Genomic DNA, 20,901 nt, shown 5'->3' with positions numbered 1-20,901 from the left:
TCTCTATTGAGTCATTGAAGTGATTGAGTCCACATTGTCATGGACATGTTAAAGTTTATATTTCAGTTGTTGACATGGTCTGTTGGATTTTGTGGTCAGTTCACTTTTAGTGAAGATACTGTGTACATTCTATCTGAACACATAATATCTCACAGTTACAGGTACAACGTTCTTTATTGCAGTTTATTGTGGTCAGGTAAAGTCATGTTTGTGTAAATCGTTTTTCAAAATGTGTAATAATATCCACATGGCAGTCATTGACACTGAAATATAGTACATGGATATTGCATTGATAAATAGACAATAAAACACAAGTTAAAAATATAAGTGAAAAACATGACAATATTTACATCATTAACGTTTGGGGATACTCAAGAGAACAATGAATGGAGTCTCAGTGGATCTTTCGCAAGATAGGTTTTTTTTTTCTAGCCTATTGGAAATAAAATTGTCCATTGGTATTGTCAAGAGTTGATAATTTGTGTTAGACTTTTGTATCGTGACAGCTCAACCTGTGGATATTACTGACAAGCGAGTCACTGTTGTTTCCTATGTTTCACTCTCTACGGCGCCACTGACCTTCGGTTGGGAGCCGATCGTCTAAATGACTAATTTTAAATCATCCCAATCTACTCTGTGTGACTACACAGCAGGGAATCAGACCGCCGTAACTCCTGACATTAGCTAGAACAACTGACAGAAAAAAAAGCCCATGCTTTTAGTTACAGTACTTTCCTCGACACACTAACAACAGAATGAACTGGCCGTGTCTGTATACTTAATCATTTCAGACACTGAGACTGAAAACGAGCAGAAGGCGGTGGCCTCTCACCCTATTGGATCAAACAGTAGGTTCTGACAGTAGGCAGGACAAGGTTCATCTATAAACTACCCCTTTATAGAGATGACCTCCATTTAATCATTTTTTTGTTTGTTGTTTTTTTGACTGTTGTCGTTGTTGTTTAAGGTCTAAATTAATAACGTGGTAAAAACTGAGTTGGTAATCTGCTACATGAGCTTCGTTCTGTGACTGTGTCCATACGGCTATCGTGTAACATTGCTACGGTATGTTGTCAGAACTTTGTATTATGCATTGAGTAGAGTAAATATTGATGACCACGCTGAAACAATAATACAATTCCCCTGATGTAACTTTAAAGTAGTCCTCTATGACATTAACTTCAGTCAACTTATATAGTGTTACTCCCTTTCACATACCCTGTTACCAAAAAACAGATATGAGGTCTGTGAAAATGGAGCTCTGTTTTTCCAGGTCAATTCATTAACAGTTCCATTGTTAATTTTATTTATTTCACCTTTATTTAACCAGGTAGGCTAGTTGAGAACAAGTTCTCATTTACAACTGCGACCTGGCCAAGATAAAGCAAAGCAGTGCGACTAAAACAACAACACAGAGTTGGAATGGAATAAACAAAACATACAGTCAATAACACAATAGAAAAATCTATACATAGTGTGTGCAAATTAAGTGAGGAGGTAAGACAATAAATAAGTCATAGTGGCTAAGTAATTACAATTTAGCATTAACACTGGAGTGATAGATGTGCAGATGAGGATGTGCAGTAGAGATACTGGTGAGTAAAAGAGCAGAAAAAAAACTAAATATGGGGATGAGGCAGGTAGTTTGGGCTATTTACAGATGGGCTATTTACAGATGGGCTGTGTACAGCTGCAGCGATCGGTATGCTGCTCTGACAGCTGATGCTTGAAGTTAGTGAGGGGGTTTAACAGCTCTCTTATTTGAATTGCAAACAGCCAACCCCCGCCCCCCATGGTTAAACAAAACACACCACCCCTCACAAATTTCTGGTTCAAACTGATATGTATAAAAGGGGGTATACATGCAAGAAAGTTGTAAATAAGGGTATGTTTGAAAGGGGGTCATATCAACATGGCTTTATTGTTATTATTATTATTATTATTATGTCTGAAATAGGTCATCATGTTATGAAACGCCAATGGCCAATGCATGAAGCGGCTACTACAGCTGTCGGGGCTGGGTAGACAGAGAGGAGAGGGAGGTCGGTGGAGGTACCTGCTGTGTTCGAAGTCACTAGGCGGGCAGCGCCATGGCACTTGGTCTCACAGAGAAAGTCGTCGATGGAGGGGCTTAGCAGGGGGCGGCTCTCTTGTTGCTCACTCACCAGCTGCAAGTGCAAACAGACGACACTGCTTAAAATCACACACAAAATATGCCTTTTTGGCCCTTTTCCTGGAAATGTCAACGTGACCGAGACATTATGATAACAAGTAGTGATGTGTCACTTCATTGGCCATTTGAAACAGTGCATCATGTAATTCAAACAAAGTGATGACACGACCTGACGTGACCTACCAATCCCCCACTAGTTCATGAGTGTTCTGTTTTACCCTTTAAGTGCTGACCACATTGCCCACGTTGACCACATACATGTCATTCAATAATTCCATCCAAACGTCTGGTGCGCGTCAACAAGCGTCTGCGTAGCCAGGTGCTAAAATAGAACTTGATTGTATTTTTTACACTTGATGCGCTGCAAGTCCCGCCTCTCCCATCTCCTCATTGGTTATTAGGAGCATATAGAGTACCCATGTGGGTTATTGGAAGATGAACTGAGGTCCACACTCCAGTCCAGTTGGTGGTGGTAATGCACCTTAAAGTTGTTTGCCAACTCTATATAAAGTCCACAGAAGAAGAAGACTGAAGGAGGAGAGATTACTAGAAATTAACTCGGTTTCCCCTTTCATCTGTGTATTAATTGTCAGAGTAGAGAACTCACAATTTTGTGTGACTCAAAATGTGTCAAAATTCTACAAAGATCCAGAAAAAAATGACATTTTTTCCCCAGTAAAATAACAACCTAATGTTTATATCCCAGGACAAATGATCTAGCAACAGCAAGCTAGCTAGCTAAATGTCCATGAATGTTTAATGCATTTCGACTTGTCCCCAAATTAATATAGTTGGTACAGAGTTTGTTTTGATATTTCAACTTGAGTCTCCTGAACGTGTCTGGACAAAATCAATATGCGTGCGATGGCAAACTCATATGCTCTGTCTAGTCAGCATGAATAGGCTCAGTTGAATGTTAGCTTTGTGAATCCTTCATCTGCCTCTCCCAGTGTTCTATCCAGACTAGCTGAGGAGACTAACCTCTCCCAGTGTTCTATCCAGTCTAGCTGAGGAGACTAATCTCTCCCAGTGTTCTATCCAGACTAGCTGAGGAGTCTAACCTCTCCCAGTGTTCTATCCAGTCTAGCTGAGGAGACTAATCTCTCCCAGTGTTCTATCCAGACTAGCTGAGGAGTCTAACCTCTCCCAGTGTTCTATCCAGTCTAGCTGAGGAGACTAATCTCTCCCAGTGTTCTATCCAGTCTAGCTGAGGAGACTAATCTCTCCCAGTGTTCTATCCAGACTAGCTGAGGAGTCTAACCTCTCCCAGTGTTCTATCCAGTCTAGCTGAGGAGACTAATCTCTCCCAGTGTTCTATCCAGACTAGCTGAGGAGTCTAACCTCTCCCAGTGTTCTATCCAGTCTAGCTGAGGAGACTAATCTCTCCCAGTGTCCTATCCAGACTAGCTGAGGAGTCTAACCTCTCCCAGTGTTCTATCCAGACTAGCTGAGGAGTCTAACCTCTCCCAGTGTTCTATCCAGTCTAGCTGAGGAGACTAATCTCTCCCAGTGTCCTATCCAGACTAGCTGAGGAGTCTAACCTCTCCCAGTGTTCTATCCAGACTAGCTGAGGAGACTAACCTCTCCCAGTGTCCTATCCAGACTAGCTGAGGAGTCTAACCTCTCCAAGTGTCCTATCCAGACTAGCTGAGGAGACTAATCTTTCCCAGTGTCCTATCCAGACTAGCTGAGGAGTCTAACCTCTCCCAGTGTCCTATCCAGACTAGCTGAGGAGACTAATCTTTCCCAGTGTTCTATTCAGACTAGCTGAGGAGACTAATCTCTCCCAGTGTACTATCCAGACTAGCTGAGGAGACTAACCTGTCCCAGTGTTCTATTCAGACTAGCTGAGGAGACTAATCTCTCCCAGTGTACTATCCAAACTAGCTGTGACTAGCTGAGGAAGAGACTTACTGGGTGTGTCCCCAAGTGTAATTGCTCAGCCATTAGCAGTTGTTTATCTCAGTTCCCAAACACATGCTGAAGTTAATCACCTTGCCTGTGAGGCATCCTGGACTGTCGCTGTAGGTTTGCCAACACTGCTGTGGCATAGGTTACATCCCATCCATCATAATTACCCCTGAAGTAGTTGCTCTAGTGACAAAAATGATTCAAAATATGGATTTGTTTTGATATAAAAATAGCCCCACCATCATTATTGTCTGCTTGTACAATGCTTTCGAAGAGGAAACATGACATTTGCCATCCCTGATCTCCAGAGCAATTTTTTTTCAGGCAGAAACTTAATGATACAAAAGCTGAATAACAGATGCACATCCAGGTGTGTTCAGCAGGTGCTGGAGTTATAGGTGAACTCATGAACAATAAACAGGACAATGCCACACACTGCTGCTCATGCTCCCAGGTGATTTTTATTGTAACAACGTTTTGTTCTTAGGTCTTCATCAGGCATCCATATCCCAGCTGGGGTTGGAAGGACCATACATAGGGGCAGTGCTCAGTGACATCACTTCCTGAAGCAGGAAGTAAAAACATATAACATAGGTTCACAATATCAACATTCAATATATAAAAATATATAATCATACATGAAGAATGTGATCAATATTTACAGTCAAAAGTTTGAACACACCTACTCATTCAAGTGTTTTTCTTTATTTTTTCTATTTTCTACATTGTAGAATAATAGTGAAGACATCAAAACTATGAAATAACACATGGAATCATGTAGTAACCAAAGAAGTGTTAAACAAACCAAAATCTATTTTAGATTTGAGATTCTTCAAAATAGCCACCTTTGCCTTGATGACAGCTCTGCACACTCTTGGCATTCTCTCAACCAGCTTCATGAGGAATGCTTTTCCAACAGTCTTGAAGGAGTTCACACATATACTGAGCACTTGTTGGCTGCTTTTCCTTCACTCTGTGGTCCAACTCATCCCAAACCATCTAAATTGGGTTGAGGCCAGGTGATTGTGGAAGCCAGGTCATCTGATGCAGCACTCCATCACTCTCCTTGGTCAAATAACCCTTACACAGCCTGGAGGTGTGTTTTGGGTCATTGTCCTGTTGGAAAAAAAATGATAGTCCCAATAAGCGCAAACCCGATGGGATGGCATATCTCTACAGAATGCGGTGGTAGCCATGCTGGTTAAGTGTACCTTGAATTCTAAATAAATCGCTGACAGTGTCACCAGCAAAGCACCCCCACACCATCACACCTCCTCCTCCATGCTTCACGTTTGGAACCACACATGCAGAGATAATCCGTTCACCCACTCTGCGTCTCACAAATACATGGCGGTTGGAACCAAAAATCTCCAATTTGGACTCCAGACCAAAGGAAAAATTTCCACTGTCTAATGTCAATTGCTCGTGTTTCTTGGCCTAAGCAAGTCTCTTCTTCTTATTGGTGTCCTTTAGTAGTTGTTTCTTTGCAGCAATTCGACCATGAATGCCTGATTCACACAGTCTCCTCTGAACAGTTGATGGTGAGATGTGCCTGTTACTTGAACTCTGTGAAGCATTTATTTGGGATACAATTTCTGAGGCTGGTAACTCTAATGAATTTATCCTCTGCAGCAGAGGTAACTCTGGGTCTTCCTTTCCTGTGGCGGTCCTCATGAGAGCCAGTTTCATCATAGCGCTTGATGGTTTTTGCGACTGCACTTGAAAAAACGTTCAAAGTTCTTGACATTTTTCGTATTGACTGAGCTTCATGTCTTAAAGTAATGATGGACTGTCGTTACTCTTTGCTTATTTGAGCTGTTCTTGCCATAATATGGACTTGGTCTTTTACCAAATAAGGCTAGCTCTGTATACCCCCCTACCTTGTCACCACACAACTGATTGGCTCAAACGCATTAAGAATGAAAGAAATTTCACAAATGAACTTTTAAGAAGGCACACCTGTTAATGGAAATGCATTCCAGGTGACTACCTCATGATGCTGGTTAAGAGAATGCCAAGAGTGTGCAAAGCTGTCATCAAGGTGAAGGGTGGCTATTTGAATCTCAAATATGAAATATTTTTTGGTTACTACATGTGTTATTTCATAGTTTTGATGTCTTCACTATTATTTGGCAATGTAGAAAATTGTAAAAAGAAAGAAAAACACTTGAATGACTAGGTGTGGTCTGAAACTATTGACAGGTAGTGTGTGTGTATATATATACCGTTGAAGTCGGAAGTTTACATACACTTAGGTTGGAGTCATTAATACACCACACATTTCTTGTTAACAAACTATAGTTTTGGCAAGTTGGTTAGGACATCTACTTTGCGCATGACACAAGTAATTTTTCAAAAAATTGTTTATAGACAGATTATTTCACTTATAATTCACTGTATCACAATTCCAGTGGGTCAGAAGTTAACATACACTAAGCTGACTGTGCCTTTAAACAGCTCGGAAAATTCCAGAAAATGATGTCATGGCTTTAGAAGCTTCTGATAGGCTAATTGACATCATTTGAGTCAATTGGAGGTGTACCTGTGGATGTATTTCAAGGCCAACCTTCAAACTCAGTGCCTCTTTGCTTGACACCATGGGAAAATCAGCCAAGACCTCAGAAAAATAATTGTAGACCTCCACAAGTCTGGGTCATCCTTGGGAACAATTTCCAAACGCCTGAAGGTTCATCTGTACAAACAATAGTAAGCAAGTATAAACACCATGGGACCATGCAGCCATCATACCGCTCAGGAAGGAGACGCGTTCAGTCTCCTGGAGATGAACGTACTTGGGTGCGAAAAGTGCAAATCAATCCCAGAACAACAGCAAAGAATCTTGTGAAGATGCTGGAGGAAACAGGTACAAAAGTATCTATATCCACAGTAAAATGAGTCCTATATCGACATAACTTGAAAGGCCACTCAGCAGGGAAGAAGCCACTGCTCCAAAACCACCATAAAAAAGCCAGACTACGGTTTGCAACTGCACATGGGGACAAAGATCGTACTTTTTGGAGAAATGTCCTCTGGTCTGATGAAACAAAAATAGAACTGTTTGGCCATAATGACCATCATTATGTTTGGAGGAAAAAGGGGGAGGCTTGCAAGCTTAAGAACACCATCCCAACCGTGAAGCACGGGGGTGGCAGCATTATGTTGTGGGGGTGCTTATCTGCAGGACAGACTGGTGCACTTCACAAAATAGATGGCATCACGAGGGAGGAAAATTATGTGGATATATTGAAGCAACATCTCAAGACATCAGTCAGGAAGTTAAAGCTTGGTCGCAAATGGGTCTTCCAAATGGCAAGCATACTTCCAAAGTTGTGGCAACAAAGTCAAGGTATTGGAATGGCCATCACAAAGCCCTGACCTCAAACCTATAGAACATTTGTGGGCAGAACTGAAAAAGTTTGTGCGAGCAAGGAGGCCTACAAACCTGACTCAGTTACACCAGCTCTGTCAGGAGGAATGGGCCAAAATTCACTCAACTTTTTGTGGGAAGCTTGTGGAAGGCTACCTGAAACATTTGACTCATGTTGAACAATTTAAAGGCAATGCTACCAAATACTAATTGAGTGTATGTAAACTTCTGACCCACTGGGAATGTGATGAAAGAAATAAAAGCTGAAGTAAATACTACTACTACTACTACTATTCTGACATTTCACATTCTTAAAATAAAGTGTTGATCCTAACTGACCTAAGACGGGGAATTTTTACCAGGATGAAATGTCAGGAATTGTGAAAAACTGAGTTTAAATGTATTTGGCTAAGGTGTATGTAAACATCCGACTTCAACTGTGTGTGTGTGTATGTATATATGTGTATATATATATATATATATATATATATATATGATAGACAATTTTCAATTAGGGTAAAAACAAGAGACTAGTTTGGACATTTTGGAACTTTAAAAACGTTTTTAAGTCAAACTCCTCGTTAAGGCCAAGAGTAGATAATGTGTTGAGCCTGTGGATCCAGAAAGTGTCCCTTTGAAGATGTTTCCTCTCAATGTCCCCTCCCTGTGTGACATCTTGAAGACTTCTATTCCAATGCATCCCAGAGAGCTAATAGGATGTGAGAATCTTAATGATGGCACTAAAATATGTATTACTAGCCATGAGGTTGCACACAGCCTGCCATACGCTTGATATGAAAGGTGATGCCCACGGCTTCATGATCCGTCTGTATGTGCTCAATGTGTGGCTCTAACAATAACAGATGTTCCCGCAACTATATTTTCTGGGAATTAATGATGTGGCTGTTTATTAGCCATTACGGCCAAATTGAAAACAAAAACTTTTAACCCTTTTTAGGCAACTTGGACATTATCCAATTATGGTTACGGTTATGAAAAATGTCACATACGTTTGTTTACATTTTATGTTTGCTGGGGAGAACCATTTGAGTTCAAAGATGCTGGAACTGTAATAGCTAAGTGTTGCACAGAGGCACCTCCAGCCAGGATTTCAGGATCGATGGTTTTATATTGGATGCCTTACTCTATTTCACCCTCTAAACCGCAAAACGTATCTTCCTACAGTATATTTGCAAGCAGAATATGGGCCCTTAATGAGAAAAGTGAATCATTTCGGAGCCCCCGTCACTTAATTAGATGATCTCCACTTATTCAATTAAAAAAGGCGCCTCTCTTTTGGCAAAAATATAAAAAGATTGCTGACATTAATGGGAATTATTAAAGGGACAGACCTCATCCGGGAAATGACAACCGATGGCTCAGAGAAGCACTGAGAGAAGCCCTGCCGGGCCATTATAGACATGCGGGACACAGAATAACAAACTGCTCTGTTTATTGCTTATTCATCATTATAAACTCGGTGGTTCGAGCCCTGAATGCTGATTGGCTGACAGCCGTGGTTTATCAGGTTGCCATTCCTGTAATATAACAATGTTGGGTGAATCAGTGCTACCTCAGGCCATGCAAGAGTTACATTCTTGTTATGTCACCAGTCAGCTCCTGATGAAATCAAGTGGACATTTTTCAAATATCAAACTTTAAGCTTAATGTAGGCAGTGGCTAGCGAAGTAATCGCACAAGCAATCACAACATGCTGTTAAACAGATTTCAAAATGGCAGGCATTTCATCCCTCTCTCTGGTATTGTCCATTTGATCATCGTTTGTTCCCGTGTTCATCGAAGAGAGAAGAGAGAGGCAGTCTCTTAACATTTCATTCATTCACCATTGTCATTATTGTTGGTCAGACCACCAGTGTATTTCCATGTCCTGACCCTGTGAGTGACATATACAGGGTGGTCCTAAGGCAGGGTTGTCAAATTCATTCCATGGAGGGCGTAGTGTCTGCTGGTTTTTGTCTTTTTCCTTTTAATTGAGACCTAGATAACCGGGTGAGGGGAGCTCCTAACCTTAATTGATCAATTACGTTTGACACGTGTCCTACACTAAAACAAAATGAGGGGTTCAACAAGGGTTCTTCTAAGATCCTGAAAGACCCCCAAAAGGTTATTTCAAGAACCCCATAGGAGGTGGGGGTCATCAAGTTGGTGCAAATGGACAGAAAATGGACACAACTCAATGGATATCGATCAACAAGGAGGTTAAAATATGTTGGCTATGAGAATATGTTGGCTATGAGAATATGTTGGATATGAGAATATGTTGGCTATGAGAATATGTTGGATATAAGAATATGTTGAAGGCTAGCTGTTTTGTGTTCAGATGACTGAACTGCTCACTTCTGTATCAGTGTCTGCAGTCAAACAGACGAGGAGGCATACAAAGGTATGTCAATTGGTATTGGTATGTTATGCAGATCACATGTACCATCCTCCTCCCTGACCTCTTCAATGAATATCCCATAGGCCTCGACATTATGTGGTATGTGCATTAAAACCATACAGTCTTTTTCGTTAACATTTTCCACAAAATCTAAAGTATGAACACTGTTGTGTGCATGTTTTGTTAAATCATCTGTATAGTTACTATTTTTGGGGTGGGGATTCACAGACTTCACACTCCCTACACCTCTGACGAATATAACTGTTCAATCAACATGCACTGTAAAATCATTCTGGCTATGGATACGGAGAACGTCAACACATTAACATCAACACGCCAGAGGATAAACCCATTGGACTTGGGGCTCTGCTGGGAGTTTACTTCATATTTAGAATGTTTAATTGTGCTTTGCCACTAAAATCATAATAAACACTGACAATTTAAAAAATGGTGCTATTGTTGTTATTGTTATGTTTATTATTATTATTAATCATAAGGGAGGGGTTAGTTAAAAAAAATGTACCCCAAAAGGTTCTTCAAAAGGTTATTTGTGGATCCATTAAAAGGGGTTCTTTGAAGAAGGAGAAGGGGTTCCCCATCAGTTTCAATGTGAAGAACCCCTAAAGAATACTCCAGAAACCTTTTCTTTTTAGAGTGTAGTGTGTCCATGATGGAAGCTATTGGAAAGATGTGTCCATCATGGAGACCCTGGGACTTCCCTGTAGATGTCACTCACACAGTCAGGTGAAGGCTAGCGGCACATGTAAATACACTGTGCACACATCGTAGGAAGCCCTTCGAGACCCGGGATATAAAGGCCAATGGCAAATTTAAATCCATTCAAAGTTTAAATTCCATTCATGGACGCATGTGCCTGTGTAACTTTTGACAACACTTTCAACTTTGCCGACGGTGATCAGTGGGGAACATCTGTCGGTGAATAACGATTTATTTCCGTCACATTTGCGTAATGTTCACAGAGGACAAGCATTATGTGATGCATTATGGAGAGACGGCTTGTGAAACTCCATGATGTTCACGTGATGATCGCCCATAAAGGTAGTCTTCCTTCAATGCCTCCCATCTATTTAGCGTCAAATAAGACAAATTGCGGTGCCAGGATGCAGGCCAAAAACCTTGTCTGTAGACGAGTGTGCGTCGTGAGGTGGATCATCACTAACTGTAGCTCTTAATGGGATTCCTAACCCTTCCTTTCCCTTGACAGAATAGTGTAATTTAAGGTCAGTTTTCACACAGAGGGGTTTCGCAATTAAATTCCCTGACATTTTGAATTGATGAGATAACATACCAATTATGAACTAATTGGATATGGGGTCTCCCTCACACTACTGAATTATATTGTGCTACGTTTTATGGGTTAAGTACGTAGCCTATTGAACCATAAAGAGATAAATAATTGACATCACTAAGAGCCCTACTGAATGAAAGTTGGTAACTAACTTTCCAGTATGAAGGGGTTTTCTTGCTCGGCACACATGCACGTTGGACACATTCACACAGTGCAACAAAAATAATCCAAATGTCTTATCGATTCAAGAAAATGCTTTCGTACATATTTTATTTCTTATTTCTATTTAATATGTGTTTTTGTTCTACCTTCTGTTATTTTTGTGTGCTACATGGATATCTATTACTGCATTGTTGGGTTTAGAGCTTACCAAGAAAGGCATTTCACAGTACTTGTGCACATGACGTTAAAACTGGAAACTTTTATCCAGGAACCTGGTTAGGCCTATTCCTTTTTCATATTCAGCTTCAAGTTTTATCTCTATATATACGGGATACACATGGATACACCAGTGGAGGCTACCTGACATGATGACTCCTTGCTGTCCCCAGTCCACCTGACCGTGCTGCTGCTCCAGTTTCAACTGTTCTGCCTTATTATTATTCGACCATGCTGGTCATTTATGAACATTTGAACATCTTGGCCATGTTCTGCTATAATCTCCACCCGGCACAGCCAGAAGAGGACTGGCCACCCCACATAGCCTGGTTCCTCTCTAGGTTTCTTCCTAGGTTTTGGCCTTTCTAGGGAGTTTTTCCTAGCCACCGTGCTTCTACACCTGCATTGCTTGCTGTTTGGGGTTTTAGGCTGGGTTTCTGTACAGCACTTTGAGATATCAGCTGCTGTACGAAGGACTATATAAATACATTTGATTTGATTTGATTTGATTTGCTGAGGGGAGGATGGCTCATAATAACGACTGGAATGAAATAAATGGTATTCACTCCATTCCAGTTATAATACTCCCTTCCAGCCTTTATTATGAGCTGTCCCTCCCCTCAGCAGCCATCCATCCTCCAACGAAATGCTTACTTGCAGGTTCCTTCTCAACAATGCCACATCAATAACAGATAATACAATATAAGAATATGAACATAAAGTAAAAGGCTCAGTAGAAAATAAAATAAACATTTTGGCATAATTACAATGCAGGAAGGCAACAATTAATAGTGCAATGTTAACACGTGTTTTGTGGAAGTGGGATTGGGGGGAAAGTATTTAAATTATTAAGTATTTAGCCCTCCCAGAGTCTGGAAGCAGCAGCAGATGGGCGAGTGAGCGAGTGAGTGAGTGAGTGAGTGAGTGAGTGAGTGAGTGCATGTGCGGAGAATCAGAGCATGGAGGTCAGTCCAGTTCAAGTGTTCAGCAGTCTGATGGCTTGTAGATAGAAACTGTCTCTGAGCCTGTTGGTGTCAGACCTCATGCTGCGATACCGTCTGCTCGACGATAAGGGAGAGAGCAGCTCGTGGCTGGGGTGTGTTGGGGTCCTTGATGATGCTGCAGGCCTTCCTGAGACACCGGTTCGTGTAGATGTCCTGGATGGGTGGGAACACGGTCCCAGTGATGTACTGGGCCATCTTCACCACCCGCTGGAGGGCCTTGCGGTCGTGGACGGAGCAATTGCCATACCGGGCCGTGATGCAACTGGTCAGGACGCTCTCGATGGTGCAGCGGTAGTATTTGGAGAGGACCTGGGGTGGCATACCGAATTTCTTCAGACGCCTTAAGAAGTAGAGATGCTGCTGCGCCCTCTTGACAAGAGTGGTGGTGTTATTGGTCCATGACAAGTCCTCTGTGATGTGGACGCAGAGGAATTTAAACCTGCTGACTCTCTCTACTGCAGTCCCTTTGATGTGGATCGGGGCATGTTCCCTCTTCTGCCTTCTGAAGTCAACAATCAACCAATGTTTGGCTGGCGTTAAGGGAGAGGTTGTTGTTCTGGCACAACAATGCCAGTTCACTTAAAATGCAGTTTTAAGAAAATATTTACTAAATAAACTAAAGTTTTTAAAAAAGAGAGTAAAAATAAAATAACAATAACAAGGCTATACGGAGGTACCGGTACTGAGTCAATGTGCGGGGGTACAGGTTAGTCAAGGTAATTGAGGTAATATGTACATGTACATAGGGATAAAGTGACTATGCATAGATAATACACAGCGAGTAGCAGCAGCATAAAAAGGGGGAGGGGGTTCAATGCAAATGGTCCGGTTAGCCATTTGATTAGCTGTTCAGCAGCCTTATGGCTTGGGGGTAGAAGCTTTTAAGAAGCCTTTTGGACTGAGACTTGGTTCTCCAATACCGATTGTTGTGCGTTAGCAGAGAGAAAAGTCTATGACAAGGGTACTGGAGTCTTTGGCTATTTTTAAGGCTTTTCTCTGACACCGCCTGGTACAGAGGTCCTGGATGGCAGGAAGCTTTCCCCAGTGATGTACTGGGCTGTACGCACTACCCTTTGTAGCTCCTTGCGGTCGGAGGCCGAGCAGTTGCCATACCAGGCGGGGATGCAACCAGTGCTCTCGATGGTGCAGCTGTAGAACATTTTAAGGATCTAAGGACCCATGCCCTTATCTTCTCAGTCTCCTGAGAATATGCGTTGTTGTGCCCTCTTCACAACTGTCTTGATGAGTTTGAATCATGATAGTGAACCATAATGTGGACACCAAGGAACTTGAAGCTCTCAACCTGCTCCACTACAGCCCCGTTGATGAATGGGGGCGTGCTCAGCCTTCCTTTTCCTGTAGTCCACAATCATCTCCTTTGTCTTGATCACATTGAGGGAGAGGTTGTTGTCCTGGCACCATACTGCCAGGTCTCTGACCTCCTCCCTATAGGCTGTCTCATCGTTCTCGGTAATCAGGTCTACCACCGCTGTGTCGTCAGCAAACTTAATGATGGTGTTGGAGTCCTACTTGGCCATCCAGTCATGAGTGAACAGGGAGTGCAGGAGGGGACTAAGCATGCACTGCTGAGGGGCCCCCGAATTGAGGATCAGTGTGGCAGATGTGTTGTTACCTACCCTTACCACCGCGGGGCAGCCCATCAGGAAGTCCAGGATCCAGTTGCAGAGGGAGGTGTTCAGTTCCAGGGTCCTTAGCTTAGTGATGAGCTTTGAAGGCACTGTGGTGTTGAATGCTGCGCTGTAGTCAATGAACAGCATTCTCACATAGGTGTTCCTTTTGTCCAGGTGGGAAAGGGCAGAGTGGAGTGCAATAGAGATTGCGTCATCTGTCGATCTGTTCGTGCGGTATGCGAATTGGAGTGGGTCTAGGGTTTCTGGGATGATGCTGTGTACATGTATGTGAGCCATGACCAGCCTTTCAAAGCACTTCATGGCTACAGATGTGAGTACTACGGTTGGTAGTCATTTAGGAAGGTTACCTTGGTTTTCTTAGGTACAGGAACTATGGTGGTCTGTTTGAAACATGCAGGTATTACACACTTGGTCAGGGACAGGTTGAAAATGTCAGTGAAGAAACTTGCCAGTTTATCAGCGCATACTCTGAGTACACGTCCTGGTAATGCGTCTGGCCCTGTGGCCTTGTTAATGTTGACCTGTTTAAAGGTCTTACTCACGGAGAGAGTGATCAGACAGTCATCCGGAACAGCTGGTGCTCCTCATGCATGCTTCAGTGTTGTTTGCCTCAAAGTGCATAAAAGTAATTTAGCTCGTCTGGTATGCTTGTGTCACTGGGCAGCACGTGGCTGCGCTTCTCTTTGTAGTCTGTAATAGTTTGCAGGCCCTGCCACATCCGACGAGCATCGGAGTCGGTGTAGTAGGATTCAATCTCAGTCCTGTATTGACGCTTTGCCTGTTTGATGGTTTGTCGGAGGGCATAGAGGGATTTCTTATAAGCGTCCGGGTTAGAGTCCCTCTCCTTGAAAGCGGCAGCTCTACCCTTTAGCTCAGTGCGAATGTTGCCTGTAATCCATGGCTTCTGGTTGGGGTATGTACGTACGGTCACTGTGGGGACAACGTCATCGATGCTCTTATTGATGAAGCTGATGACTGATGTGGTATACTCCTCAATACCATTGGAAGAATCCCAACATATATTCCAGTCTGTGCTAGCAAAACAGTCCTGTAGCTTAGCATCTGTGTAATCTGACCACTTCTGTATTGAGCGAGTCACTGGTATGTCCTGATAAAAGTTTTTGCTTGTAAGCATGAATCAGGAGGATAGAATTATTGTCCGATTTGCCAAATGGAGGGTGAGGGAGAGGTTTGTCTCTGTGTATGGAGTAAAGGTGGTCTACTAGAGTTGTTTTTCCTCTGGTTGCACATGTGACATGTTGGTAGAAATTAGGTTAAACGGATTTAAGTTTCTCTGCATTAAAGTCCCCGGCCACTAGAGCGCCGCCTCTGGATGAGCATTTTCTTGTTTGCTTATGGCCTTATACAGCTTGTTGAGTGTGTTGAGGTCTGAGAGCCAGCATTGATTTGTGGTGGTAAATAGACAGCTATGAAAAATATAGATGAAAACTCTCTTGGTAAAAAGTGTGTTCTACAGCTTATCATGAGATACTCTACCTCAGGCAAGCAAAACCTCGAGACTTCCTTAATATTAGATTTTGCGCACCAGCTGTTATTGAGAAATAGACATAGACCGCCACCCCTCATCTTACCAGAAGTGTTCTGTCTTGCCAATGCAGGGAAAACCCAGCCAACTGTATGTCTTTGTTCAGCCACAACTCGGTGAACCACAAGATATATCAGTTGGTCAGATAGTCTTGAATGGAGCTCATCCAATTTATTCTCCAATGATTGCGCGTTGGCCAATAGGACGGATGGTAGAGGCGTTAACCACTCGCCGACCAATTCTCACAAGGCACCCGGACGTGTGTCCGCTATATTGGTGTCTCGCTTTCATGCGAATGACGGGGATTTGGGCCTGGTCCGGTATCAGCATTAAATATTTTGAAAAAATAAAGAGAAAATATTTGTGCAGTTCGATGTGAGTAATCACTGTTCTGATATCCAGAAGCTTTTTTTCGGTCATAAGAGACTATGGCAGAAACATTATGTACAAAAAACACACAAATTTGCACAATTGGTTAGGAGCCCGTAAAACGGCAGCCATCTCCTCCAGCGCTATTTGAATTGAACAGTTAATAAACCACCGTTGCACGGAGTCTGCAAAGCACTTACTGTAATTGCCAAAGGAATAACTACAAATAATGATCTTGGTTAACCCTTTTTTTCATAACATGATAGAGACCTCCACATCTTCCTTGCTAATCATCCATCGGTTAATAAGGACAGACAATCCATCCAATTATCTGTAGTGTACAGAGTCTCGGGACGCTACCAGGTAACAGTGGAAAGGCCAATTATAGGTTTACTGTCCTGGCTCAAACTGAAACACAAGGGATTTGGGCCACATTCGCCCTCCCAAACCTCTCTCTTTGCGTCGAGGTGGAGGAGGCTACCATTTTTCAGCATATCACTTTGTACCTTTTTTGCTTGCTGATCCTGTGCAAAGGACATTGCAACTTTGTTTACAAGTGCTCAAGGGGTAATCCTGAAAGGATGTAATGGAAAAACCTCAGCTAATTGCGCCACCTGAGCATGACTCCAAGAGATCTCTTAGATGCTGTTGTCAAGGGAACCCTGAACCGGTTAAACCCATAGGAGGTGGGGGGTTGTGAGTGTGTTTAAACCATTGTGGGAGAAGAGACCATTCCTTTGTCTTTTCTGACATGTCTATTTATGTCTAGCGCTGTACGGAGAACCAGTTAACTGGAAGCTAAAGGAGTGCTAGCTAGATATTTCTGATCTGATGTTCCAGCATAACAAACGTCAAAGGCAGCAAAGATGTGCTCTACGGAGCAGCCCTGCCTCATTATGCTGTAATCTCTTGGTGAGGAGGGACATCCCAGTCAGCCTTAGGATACTAACATACTGTACATTAGAACATCTTGTTCCTTGTTTGTAACCATTGTCTGCTCTGAATCTTTGTTAAGTTAGCGTGATCCTGCTAGCTCCTCGTCAGTAGGCCTTTTAAAAAGCCAAAATGTGCAACTTTGGGAGCCAAATATGTGTCCTCCTGCCACAACCTGAGGGACAACCAGTGAAAAGTGCAATGCAATGTAATGTCATATAATATTTGCCGTTTGTTTTGGCTTTCATACCACGTCATGAGGCTTCTCAGTCATGTTGAGACTGGCTTACTACTGTTGCTTTAATGTATTGTTATTCTCATTTCTATGCTTTGGTATTAATTTTTTATGTTGATATCCTAGGGACAGATGCATCCACCAACACCCTACTGTTTGAGCTTGCACACAGATAATATTTTGTTTTATTATCATGCTCATTATATTAGAGCATAATTGTTGCTATACCTAAAAAGCTTACCATTGTAATAGAAAACTATGGATCATTGTCCATTCCCAAAGTCATTCATAATTTCTATAAGATTATAAGGGCTATACTGCACTGTAAGTCATTAGCCACTTTGCCTATTGTCTAGCGTGAGTATATACAGTATGTGACAGTTAGCTATTTGCCTATTGTCTAGCGTGAGTATATACCGTATGTGACAGTTAGCTATTTGCCTATTGTCTAGCGTGAGTATATACAGTATGTGACAGTTAGCTATTTGCCTATTGTCTAGCGTGAGTATATACAGTATGTGACAGTTAGCTATTTGCCTATTGTCTAGCGTGAGTATATACAGTATGTGACAGTTAGCTATTTGCCTATTGTCTAGCGTGAGTATATACAGTATGTGACAGTTAGCTATTTGCCTATTGTCTAGCGTGAGCATATACAGTATGTGGCAGTTAGCTATTTGCCTATTGTCTAGTGTGAGTATATACAGTATGTGACAGTTGGCTATTTGCCCATTGTCTAGCATGAGTATATGTGACAGTTAGCTATTTGCCTATTGTCTAGCATGAGTATATATGACCGTTAGCTATTTGCCTATTGTCTAGCACGAGTATGTGACAGTTAGCTATTTAGCTATTGTCTAGCATGAGAATATACAGTATGCGACAGTTAGCTATTTGCCTATTGTCTAGCATGAGTATGTGACAGTTAGCTATTTGCCTATTGTCTAGCATGAGTATATACTGTACAGTATGTGACAGTTAGCTATTTGCCTATTGTCTAGCATGAGTGTATGTGACAGTTAGCTATTTGCCTATTGTCTAGCATGAGTATATGTGACAGTTAGCTATTTGCCTATTGTCTAGTATGAGTGTATGTGACAGTTAGCTATTTACCTATTGTCTAGCATGAGTATATGTGACCGTTAGCTATTTGCCTATTGTCTAGCATGAGTATATGTGACAGTTAGCTATTTTCCTATTGTCTAGCATGAGTTTATGTGACAGTTAGCTATTTACCTATTGTCTAGCATGAGTATATGTGACTGTTAGCTATTTGCCTATTGTCTAGCATGAGTATATGTGACCGTTAGCTCTCCATGAGTGTATTGAATGGTATATTGCCTTGTGTAATCTACTACCCTATTTGTGTTTTTGACCTATGTCTGCTATTTGAAATGTACTTTTTATTGGACTGGAATCTCTGTGACCTTTTAGGGCCTTTTGACTACTTTACATCTGTGTTTCACAGAGCTATCGACCTCCCTAATAGACCAGTGAGACTTTTAATGTTCATCTAAATAGTGTTGTGCTCCAACTAAAGCCATTTAAAAACATAGCAGTTATGGACCTCACAATATGAGAGCCATACCTGTCTGCAAATTGTTTTAGTTACAAATCATGTAATATAAATTATATGGGCTAGTTAATTATGGATCGTAAATACATCCACAAATCCAGACTTTTACTTTGGCGGGAGCAGTTCAGGCATAAAATATACACTGCCTGCTTGCTGAAAAACAATGCTGATTGAACAGCAGCTTGCAGTGTGTGTGTGTGTGTGTGCATGCATGCGTGCGTGTGCGGTGCGTGCGTGTGTGATAGTGAACGTGTGTGTGTGTGTGACAGTGAACGTGTGTGTGTGTGTGATAGTGAACATGTGTGTGTGTGTGTGTGTGTGTATATGTGTGTGTGTGTGTGTATGTGTGTGTGTGACAGTGTTTGAGCTCAAGAACACATTGAATGGGTGGAGGGTGCACTCTTATGCAAGACATCTTATAGATGCATTGTTTACCGATGCTACAAAGTTGGCAATTGATCCGTGTCACTGTAGGTCATCTGAAAAGAATGGTGCTGCCAGTATGCAGAATAGAATAGACCTCTGTGTTTGTCTGAGGAAAGCAGCATTCAGCTCCTCTCCTGAACACCGGAGTATCTAGAAAGGGAATAAGGCCAATGCTGTAAAGGTCAAATCTTTATCACGAACCTTGTGGAAGGACTGCGGAACTACATTCTCTGACCTTATGGAAGGACTGAGGAACTACTTTCTGTGACCTTGTGGAAGGACTGCGGAACTACATTCTCTGACCTTGTGGAAGGACTGAGGAACTACATTCTCTGACCTTGTGGAAGGACTGAGGAACTACTTTCTGTGACCTTGTGGAAGGACTGCGGAACTACATTCTCTGACCTTGTGGAAGGACTGAGGAACTACATTCTCTGACCTTGTGGAAGGACTGAGGAACTACTTTCTGTGACCTTGTGGAAGGACTGAGGAACTACATTCTCTGACCTTGTGGAAGGACTGAGGAACTACTTTCTGTGACCTTGTGGAAGGACTGAGGAACTACATTCTCTGACCTTGTGGAAGGACTGAGGAACTACTTTCTGTGACCTTGTGGAAGGACTGCGGAACTACATTCTCTGACCTTGTGGAAGGACTGAGGAACTACATTCTCTGACCTTGTGGAAGGACTGAGGAACTACTTTCTGTGACCTTGTGGAAGGACTGAGGAACTACATTCACTGACCTTGTGGAAGGACTGCGGAAGTACTTTCACTGACCTTGTGGAAGGACTGCGGAACTCCTTTGTTTGACCTTGTGAAAGGACTGAGGAGCTACTTTCATAACATTTACAAATTCACCCTCTGCCCCTATTTTTTTTATTTTTTTTTACATTGATTAAGATGTTGCATCCTACTTTGTGACATGGCATATGTTGTGTCCTGTGTGTTAGCAGTCTAGTCACATCTTCCCATTTACTTCTCAGACTAGTGAAGGTAGACAGTTTCCTGCTCATTTAATGCACGCGTCTGTTTTTTTATGTAGTTGCTTATCTACGTCCAGATATGCACCAGATCCCAGTCTGATTACGGAATGAGACAGCAAGAATGTTGGCTTAATTTAAGGCTCTGGAAGCTAAAAATGGCAGCTGTTTTAAACTATTTTAAAGAATGAAAAGTTAACTCACAGAAGTAAAAAGGACAGAAAGAGGCCTTGTCTAACAAAAGACAGTCAGCAAACACAGCATTGTTAACTGAACTTTCTGATAGTACTAGTATTTGAATACAAAGAAGCACATGATAAACATATTTGTTGTGTTGCGCAATAGAGTGCTTTGCTGGTTGGGATTAAAAATAAAAAGATCAAAATCCTTCTCTTCAATATATAATTATTAAAAAACACATTATGGTATTTTATGAAACAACTTAGCATATTGAAGCCTACAGAGCCCATTTTATAACTTTAACATCAGAACATCACTATACTGTCACCACAGCACAGAAATACACACACATGCACGGACACACAAACACACACACACACACACACACACACACACACACATCAAGTACTTTTAATTTATATCAAGCACAGAAAACAGAAGCGTACAATAGCATCTGCT

General features: G+C 42.0%; 1 protein-coding gene across 9 annotated transcripts in view; it reads right to left on the bottom strand.

The window, feature by feature from the left end:
- pex5la (peroxisomal biogenesis factor 5-like a) overlaps positions 1-20,901 on the bottom strand; it is a 180,795-nt gene that overhangs the window by 81,982 nt on the left and 77,912 nt on the right. For all 9 annotated transcript variants that reach the window (XR_016496844.1, XR_016496854.1, XR_016496882.1 and 6 more), the window contains one exon: positions 2,057-2,168. Coding sequence is in view for 5 of the 9 variants with exons in the window: in XM_036989311.2 (XP_036845206.1) it covers positions 2,057-2,168 (112 nt within the window). In the remaining 4 variants the exon portion in view is untranslated. The remainder of the gene's footprint in view (positions 1-2,056; positions 2,169-20,901) is intronic.

The sequence above is a fragment of the Oncorhynchus mykiss genome, chromosome 1, assembly GCF_057628025.1.
Source record: "Oncorhynchus mykiss isolate SJ-2025 chromosome 1, ASM5762802v1, whole genome shotgun sequence".
Lineage (NCBI taxonomy): Eukaryota > Metazoa > Chordata > Actinopteri > Salmoniformes > Salmonidae > Oncorhynchus > Oncorhynchus mykiss.
Note: the sequence above shows the minus strand (reverse complement) of the source record. Positions and strands in the feature narration are given on the sequence as shown.